Here is an 8,426-nt window from a genome sequence, read left to right as displayed (position 1 = left end):
TCCCAGTTGGCTCAGAGGGGAGATTACCCCAGCTCACATATGGCAGCTTACTAGGCCTCCTTATGTGCCAGGCACTGGGACACCGCAATAAACAGACTCCTGATGGCCTCAACAACAGCAGGGAAGGCTCCAAGCCTGCGCTCTCAGGTATGGTACCCCCCCAGCCATATGTGCTACGAGCTCCTGAAATGTGGCCAGTGCAAACTGAGATGTGTAAGACTCGGTAAGAAAAGGAATGTAAACAATCTCATTGATATTTTTGTGTTGTAAAATGATAGTATTTTGGATAAATTGGGTTAAAAAATATATATTACTAAAATGAATTTCACCTGTCCATTTTACTGTTTAAAATGTGGCTACTAAAAAATCTCAAATTACATAAGTGGCTCGCTGTGATATTGTGGTTTATAATAAGAACTATATATTTGGTCTTTGTCTACTGTGCCTGGCAGAGCTCCTAAAGTCCTGGTAATTACCTATATAAGAGCCATAGGGGCATCTTTTGTCATAATATTTAGTTCTGTCCTCAGTTTCTGAAACAGCTTCAGAGCTATTCAAATAAAGGCGAAATGAGTGTCTTTTTGTTATTCACACCTTTCAACCACACCTGAGTTTGTGTTAATGAGACAACTTTTGGAAAACTCCTAAAGATGGGGGCTGGTTGCCAGGGGAACCCAACCACGTGATTAGAGAGTTGCAACTTTCAGCCTCACCACCCCTCTCAACCTCCTGAGAGAGGAGTTGGAGGTTGACTTGATCACTAATGGCCGATGATTTAATCAACCATGCCTATATTCTCAGTGAAAGAAAGGTTCTTGTCCATGGCAGAAAGAATTCAGAGATGAGACAGGGAGGTCAAGAAAGTAAATTGAGTATTTATTTAAGCAAAAGTACTCTCTCAAAGGGAGAGCGGGCAGACAGGTGAGTGGCTGCCCCGAGTTTTCTTGGCAAGTCGGTTATGTGGGGCGGAATATTCATTGCAGAAGGAAGGCTTGGGGGTCGTGTTCCCTGATTTTCATTCCAGCTCCACCTTCCCAAGGGGAGGAGGGATTTTTGTCCTTATTTAACCCTTGATTGGAAGTGTCGTGGTGCCAGTGTATGATGGGTATTTCTTATCTGCAAGGCTAATTTTTATTGTAATGAGAGCATAATGAGCAAAAGGTTACATCTGGACACCGGAGATTCCCACCTTTTCCCACCTTTCTTTGTCTGCCACCCCAGGATATGTGCTTTCCTGTCAGTCTGGAGGTTCCTGCTTTTCTCTGTCTGCCTGTGGACCCCAAGATGCATGGTTTCCTGCCATCTGGCCTGTGCTCCCCTTTCTCTGCTCACATCTCGCTACCTGCCTGTTTTTTTGGTGTATTTTTTAAAAAATAATTAATTTTATTTTTGGCTGCGTTGGGTCTTCGTTGCTGCGTGTGGGCTTTCACTAGTTGTGGCCAGCAGGAGCTACTCTTCATTGCGGTGCGTGGGCTTCTATTGCGGTGGCTTCTCTTGTTGTGGAGCACGGGCTCTAGGGGCATGGGCTTCAGTAGTTGTGGTGCTTGGGCTCAGTTGCTCCGTGGCATGTGGGATCTTCCCAGACCAGGGCTCAAGCCCATGTCCACTGCATTGGCAGGCAGATTCTTAACCACTGCACCACCAGGGAAGCCCTACCTGCCTGTTTTAACACCTATGTAATGAAGGCCTCATAAAAAGCCCTGAACTATGGTCCAGAGAGCTTCCAGGCTGGTAAACAAGTGGAGGTGCTGGGAGGGTGGCGTGCCCAGAAAGAGCATGGTGGGCTTCCCTGGTGGCGCAGTGGTTAAGAATCTGCCTGCCAGTGCAACCGACATGGGTTTGAGCCCTGGTCCGGGAAGATCCCACATGCCGCGGAGCAGCTAAGCCCGTGCGCCACAACTACTGAGCCTGCGCTCCAGAGCCCACGAGCCACAACTACTGAAGCCCGCGCGCCTAGAGCCCGTGCTCCGCAACAAGAGAAGCCACTGCAGTGAGAAGCCTGAGCACCTCAACGAAGAGTAGCCCCTGCTCGCTGCAACTGGAGAAAGCCCACGCGCAGCAACAAAGACCCAATGCAGCCAAAAATAAATAAATAAGTTTATAAAAAAAGAAAAGAAAGAGCATGGAAACTCCTCACTCCTTCCCACATGCCTTGTCCTCTGCATCTCTTCCATCTAGCTGTTCCTAAGTGGTATCCCTTTATAATAAACTAGTAATCTAGTAAGTAAACTGTTTCCCTGAGTTCTCTGAGCCACTCTAGTAAATTAATCAAACTTTAATTTGATTAATTAAATTAAATTAAGCGGCTCATGGGAATCTGAAATTTATAAATGGTTCAGGAGGGGCTCATGGGAATCTGAAATTTATAAATGGTTCATCAGAAGCACAGGTGACAACCTGGACTTGCAATTGGCATTTGAAGTGGGGACGGTCTTGTGGGACTGAGCCCTTAACCTATGGGATCTGATGCTATCCCCAAGACAGCCTTTCTGTTTTCACTCAGAATTGGAGGACTGCTTGGTGTGGGAAAAACCCAGACACATTTGGTGACCAGAAGTGTCATTAAGTGGAGTATTGTGTGGAGTATAAGGAAAAACAATAGAGTTTTTCCTCTACACTAGGATTTATGGTTCACATTATTCAGTTGTACCTTGGTATCCGCAGGGGATTGGTTCCAGGACCCTCCTGGAACACCAAAATCCTTCAGTGCTCAGGTCCCTTACATAAAATGGCATAGAACAGCTCCTCCACATCCAAATACGTATTTGGATAAGGAAGGCCAACTTTATTCCTACTGGACTGCACTGCTTTATAACCATGGTAGAATCTTGCCTGCGGACACCTTAAGAAGCAAATCGTTAGCCTCTGGACCAACCAGCTTATCAGTTCCCAGTGAGGTTGGTCAGAGGTAGCTGTCCCGCCCTTTCTGTGCTAAGTGAGTTAGTAGCCTCGCATCCTAAGAGTCAGACCCCAGACTGTGAGGCCACACTCAGACCTTGCCTCAGGGTGTGGCCAGGCCTCTGGATGTGGCACACACGGGGGCCTGTACTTGCTGCCTTGTAGAGCAGCTGTCTGTTTTCCTCCTCCAAGCTCCCTGGCCTCCCTAAGGGGACTGTCAATACTCCAAGGGCACGAAGTGAATTCCATTTCCCTTCTTCAGCAGAATCTTGCCCAAGTTAGGGCAAGATTCTGCCTGGAGGTTCTCCCCCTCAAACATCTGTCCTGTCCGTTCCCTCCTGCGAGCTCTGGCCTAGGCGTTGGCCACTTGCCTGGGCTGCTGCAGGAGCCTTGGAATCCATCCCCAGCCTCTAGTATGACCATCCACCCAGCACCCTGCTTTCTCTCCGAAGCACTGCCTCAAGCTGTGAGGCCTCCAATAACAAGGCTCCCCTAGCTTGGCTGGTCGTGTGATTGTGGGGCTGCAGGGCAGGGGTGCGGTGCATTCGCAGGACATCTTTTCCACATTACCTGTTTCTATTTTGATGAACTTTTCCACGGTGGACATGAATTGCATTTATAATCAGAAAAAGGTTAACAATGAAAAACAACCCTAAGACACACACACACACACACACACACACACACACACACACACACGTATAGCACAGACCATCTCAGAAAGGACACCCAAGAAACTGATTAGGCATGGTCACTTCTGGGGACAACTGGGAAGCCAGGGGTGAGAGACGGGAAAGAGATTAAGATTTGCACTGTTTGAATTCACCATGTTGTTTTTTTTTGCGGTACGCGGGCCTCTCACTGTTGTGGCCTCTCCCGTTGTGGAGCACAGGCTCTGGACACGCAGGCTCAGCAGCCATGGCTCACGGGCCCAGCCGCTCCGCGGCATGTGGGATCTTCCCGGACTGGGGCACGAACCCGTGTCCCCTGCATCGGCAGGCGGACTCTCAACCACTGCGCCACCAGGGAGGCCCCACCATGGGTTTTTTTGTTGTTGTTGTTTTTGTTGTTGTTTTTTTTTTACCGGTACACGGGCCTCTCACTGTTGTGGCCTCTCCCGTTGCGGAGCACAGGCTCCGGACGCACAGGCTCAGCAGCCATGGCTCACGGGCCTAGCTGCTCCGCAGCATATGGGATCTTCCCGGACCGGGGCACAAACCCGTGTCCCCTGCATCAGCAGGCCGACTCTCAACCACTGCGCCCCCAGGGAAGCCCGTCACCATGGGTTTTTTAAACACAAAAACTTATCTTTAGAGGGGAGGGATAAATTAGGGATTTGGGATTAACATGTACACAACTACTGTAAATAAAATAGATAAGCAACAAAGACCTAATGTATAGCACAGGGAACTATATTCAATATCTTGTAGTAACCTATAATGGAAAAGAATATACATATACCTGAATCACTTTGCTATATACCTGAAACATTGTAAATCAATAATACTTCAATTTAAAAAATTTTTTTTAAAAACTTATCTTTAGTATATATATGCAAACCCCCTGAATGACTCCAATTAAATTAAGTCCAACTCTCCTTAGCCGGGGAAAATGGGTTTTGCGATCTGACTCCCTCCACCCCACCCACACGAGCCAACCTGCTTCTCAGATCCCACCTGTGCCTTCCCGGCTCTAGCCCTTGACCTAAAGAGCGTCTCTGCCTATTGGATACCTCCTTCCCCTCCAAGGCCCAGCTTCAATGGCATCTGCTAGCAGGCTTCTCAGCCTCAGCACTACTGATATTTGGGGCTGGGTAGTTCTTTGTTGGGGGGCAGGGACGCCTTGCAGGATGTTTAGGAGCGTCCCCGGCCCCTACTCACTAGTGCCAGCAGCATTCCACCCCCCTTCCCAGGGTGTGACAACCCCAAATCCCTTCAGACATTGCCAAATGCCCTTGGGGGCAAAATCACCTCAGGTGAGAAGCATTATTACACACGCTGCTGGTCCCTCCTGTTCCCCACAGCAGTTCTTACAAGCATTGTGGCACTTATCACACCCGTCCACACCGGGTCCACAGTGAACTGCATTTGGTTTTTTGTCCTCACCACTGATTACAGGATGCCTGGGGCGGAGGGGGGCGGGGACAGGGACCAGATTTCTGCTGAAATCATATTCAAATCCCTGTCCTTAGCACTTGTGTGACTTTAGGCCAGTCACTTGGCTTCTCCAAGCCTACATCTCCTCATCTATAAAAAGATGATGCTAGCCCCTACCCCAGAGGACCGCGTGCGGAGCCGGCCTGACATGCACGATGCCCAGCCCAGAGCAGGGATGGATAGAGGTTACTGCTTGTTATTAATAAACGCCCTGAAGTGTTATTGGTGCTACAAATCTGCCCAGGGTATGGTGGGGCAGAAGTTCATTGTTCCCTGACATTCATGTTTGCAAGAAGGGTGGTCAGCGAAGGCTTCGGAGGAGGGTGACACCAGATTCAGATCTTAAGAGATGACACAGTGTGCCCCAGGTAGCAGTGCCTGGCTTATACGGAGGATTTATGGAATATACAAAGGACATGGAGATCACACGTGACTGAGTGTGGGAAACACAAGTCACCCAATCTGCCTGACCCAATATGCCAAGTCACCCACAGCCGGCCTTCCTTGCCAATCGTGAGCTGTTAAAGTTTCTCCCTGCAGACACCCACCCACCCCAGCATCTCCCACTCAGTGGTTTGAATGACCTTTAGTAGAAACTCTCCCGTTTCTGTCTGTCCCTCTCTCTGGAGGCATTCAGGACAGGGTGACGCAGTGCAGTGTCTGGACATACCACTCCCTGCTCTGCGCCCCCAGAAAAGGTCAAGTAGAGGATGGAGCTGTGGCATCCGTGCATTTCCTGTCTCCCGGGAGGTTTTCTGAGTCACCGTCTCCAAGGGACAGAGTTTTGCTCTCATGATAGGAGCCAGGGAGGATGGGGCTTCAGCAGTCCCACGGTCAGGGTGGGGACTTGAGTCTGATCCAGGTCTCGGTGTCAACCCCGAAGCTTGAAGCAGAAGTCCTCGGGGCTGCGGCTCTGCCGGGGAGAAGCTCTGGGGCGTGGCTTCTCACCCCGAGAGTCTCTCTGGGCAGCTGGGTCAGCCCCTCTTCTGCTCAAGTGTTGCCCCTTGGAAGAAGCAGAGGAAGTGGGACTGGGTTTTTCAGGAAGAGGGATGGGAAAGGACGAGTTGCTACAAAGCAGTGAAAGTGAACAGTTTCTCCCGGGGCTGTGTCCAGAGCACCAGGAAGGTCCCAGCCAAGGAGGTGTGCTCTGCCTCTAGCCTGTGGCCCAGTCTCTCGGATGGCGGCTCCAAGAGCAATGAGAGGTCAGGAGCCTGGAGGCTAGATCTGGTTCCCTGGGACCCCGAGGTCCCAGAGGCTGCTGGGCAGCGGTTGTTGACAAAGAGGAAAAGGTCTGTGGTGGCCGGGCCGGGCCAATTAGGGATCGACGAAGGAGACTGCGATGTAGCGGGTGCCTTTGGTGGTGGGGAGCCCCTCGTGGTAGTGCGTGAGTCGCCCGGGGTGCATGAGAGTCCAGCCCTTCCGCGGGGCTCGGACGGAGCAGTTGTAGCGCAGAAACCGACAGCCTCCGCCCTGGGAGACAGGAGGTGTCAGTTCCCCAACAGGAAGCACCAGTTCCCCAATGGGACGCTGGGCCCTTCCCCTACTACCCCCATTCTCCCATCTGAGCCATCACAGCCAAGGGGTTCTCAGCACAGCCTGCCTGGGGATGCCTTGCAGAGCGACGGCCATGAGCTGCCTAAGGAAGACACTCAGCAAAGAGCAAGGGACCCAGAGCGCTGGCCTTGCAGGGAGGCAACTCTGTGACCAACCTGAACCTCAGTTTCCCCTTCTGGAAAATGGGCATCAAACTGTACAGGGTGGTAAGAATTAAATGAGATGATACAAGTAAGAGCTTAGGGCTCAGTTTCTCAACCTCAGCACTACGGACATTTTGGGCCAGATAATTCTCCCCCCCGTTTTGTTTTTTTTTTTAATTGGGATAAACACACATGACATAAACTTTACCATCATAATCATTTTTAAGCGTACAGTTATTTAAGTACTTTCACACTGCTGCACAGCTATCACCACCATGGGCCAGATAATTCTTTCTTACGGGGGGTGTCCTGGGCATTCCTGGCCTCTACCCACTAGATGCCAGTAGCACCCCCAGAGTTGTGACAACGTCAGGTATTACCAATGTCCCCCCCAGGGAGGGGGGCAACATCATCCCCTATGAGAACCTTGATACATTGTAAACTCTCAAAAAAATGATAGGTGTTTTTATGGGTGTCCTTCACAGTGCCTGCTCAGGACCGAGTCCCAAAAAGCTCTTAGAAAATAGTAGCTTAAGGAGTCAGTGAATGAATGAATGGCTGGCTCCCTAGTTGATCACACCTAGAGGCCTTCCCTGGGGCCCTGAGGCCCTCAACTGCTCCTTCGAAACCCTCACGTCTTCCTGGTTTCCTCAGCCCTCCCCTCTGGCCTCTGGCTTGTGCCCCACACCTGCACTAACTCTGTCCTGTCATTCCCAAAGCTGCATCTTACTTTCAAGAATGAAGAAAACCCTAAGCTTTTGATTACTAATAGCTATCATTCCTTGAGTACTCATTATGGGTCCATGTAAGCAATTACCTGGATGAACTCATCTAATTCTCACCATTCTATGGGGGCCCCTCTAGGTTTTCCCATCTAAGACGTGAGGAAACTGAGATGCTAAGAAACGTGCCTGGTTATATGTTACAGAGAGCTGGTGAGGGGAGAGGCAGGACCCAGGTCCAGGCAGCCTGGTCCTGGTCCTCCTGTGCCGCTGCTCTATTATGTCTAAAGCCTTCTTCCTCCCACCAAATTGTGCTCTGAACCCACCCCTTCCAAGAAGCCGTCCCCATGGACCTGGAATCCTGTCTCTCGGGTTCCCTGGCACCGGCATACCCTGGGCCCCTCTGCCCGACCACGCTGTGAGTACTCCCCAGCCAGCCCTCCCCCCGGCCTGCCCTCACCTCGTAATCCACCCCAGCCCGGTTCAGGGCAATGTTAATGGTAAAGGTGGAGGCGTCATGGTGTGGCATCAGGGAGGGCTGCTCATCAGGCTTGTAGCGGACAACAAAGGCCAGGTCGAACTGGGCCTGCGTTGAAGCGGGACAAGAGAAGTGGAGTTAGAGAGAGGCCCCCGAAGGCCGGGAAAGGCAGGGGTGCATAGAAGGGACCCCTCATCCAATCGCTGGAACGTTGGCCAGGAGAGCAGTCTGTTTATGCTGTGTTCTCCAGTGCGTGGCACAGAAAAGGTTCTTAGTTAAAATGTGGGGAGGAAGGGAAGGAAAAGAAGGAGAGGGAAGGAAGGGGAGGACATGGAGGAAAGGAGGGAAGAGAGGGAGAAAGAGAGGATGGAGAGGACAGGAGGGGAGAAAAAGAAGGAAGGAAATGAACTTAATCCTCACGACCCGTCCTGGCTGGTGATTCCTTGAGGGTAAGGCCCAGGCACACTCAAAGCAG

The 8,426-nt window shown here is 50.9% G+C and overlaps 1 protein-coding gene across 1 annotated transcript in view; it reads right to left on the bottom strand.

Annotated features, from left to right (window-relative positions):
- Window positions 1-4,362: 4,362 nt before the first annotated feature.
- PLOD1 (procollagen-lysine,2-oxoglutarate 5-dioxygenase 1) overlaps window positions 4,363-8,426 on the bottom strand; it is a 28,091-nt gene continuing 24,027 nt past the window's right edge. The window contains exons 18-19 of the mRNA XM_079938706.1: window positions 7,934-8,059; window positions 4,363-6,524 (exon numbers count right to left, since the gene is read on the bottom strand). Of these exons, the coding sequence (XP_079794832.1) occupies window positions 6,369-6,524; window positions 7,934-8,059 (282 nt within the window). The 3' untranslated portion in view covers window positions 4,363-6,368. The remainder of the gene's footprint in view (window positions 6,525-7,933; window positions 8,060-8,426) is intronic.

This window comes from Stenella coeruleoalba, assembly GCF_951394435.1.
Source record: "Stenella coeruleoalba genome assembly, chromosome: 1".
Lineage (NCBI taxonomy): Eukaryota > Metazoa > Chordata > Mammalia > Artiodactyla > Delphinidae > Stenella > Stenella coeruleoalba.
This window is presented reverse-complemented; position numbering and strand designations above follow the sequence as displayed.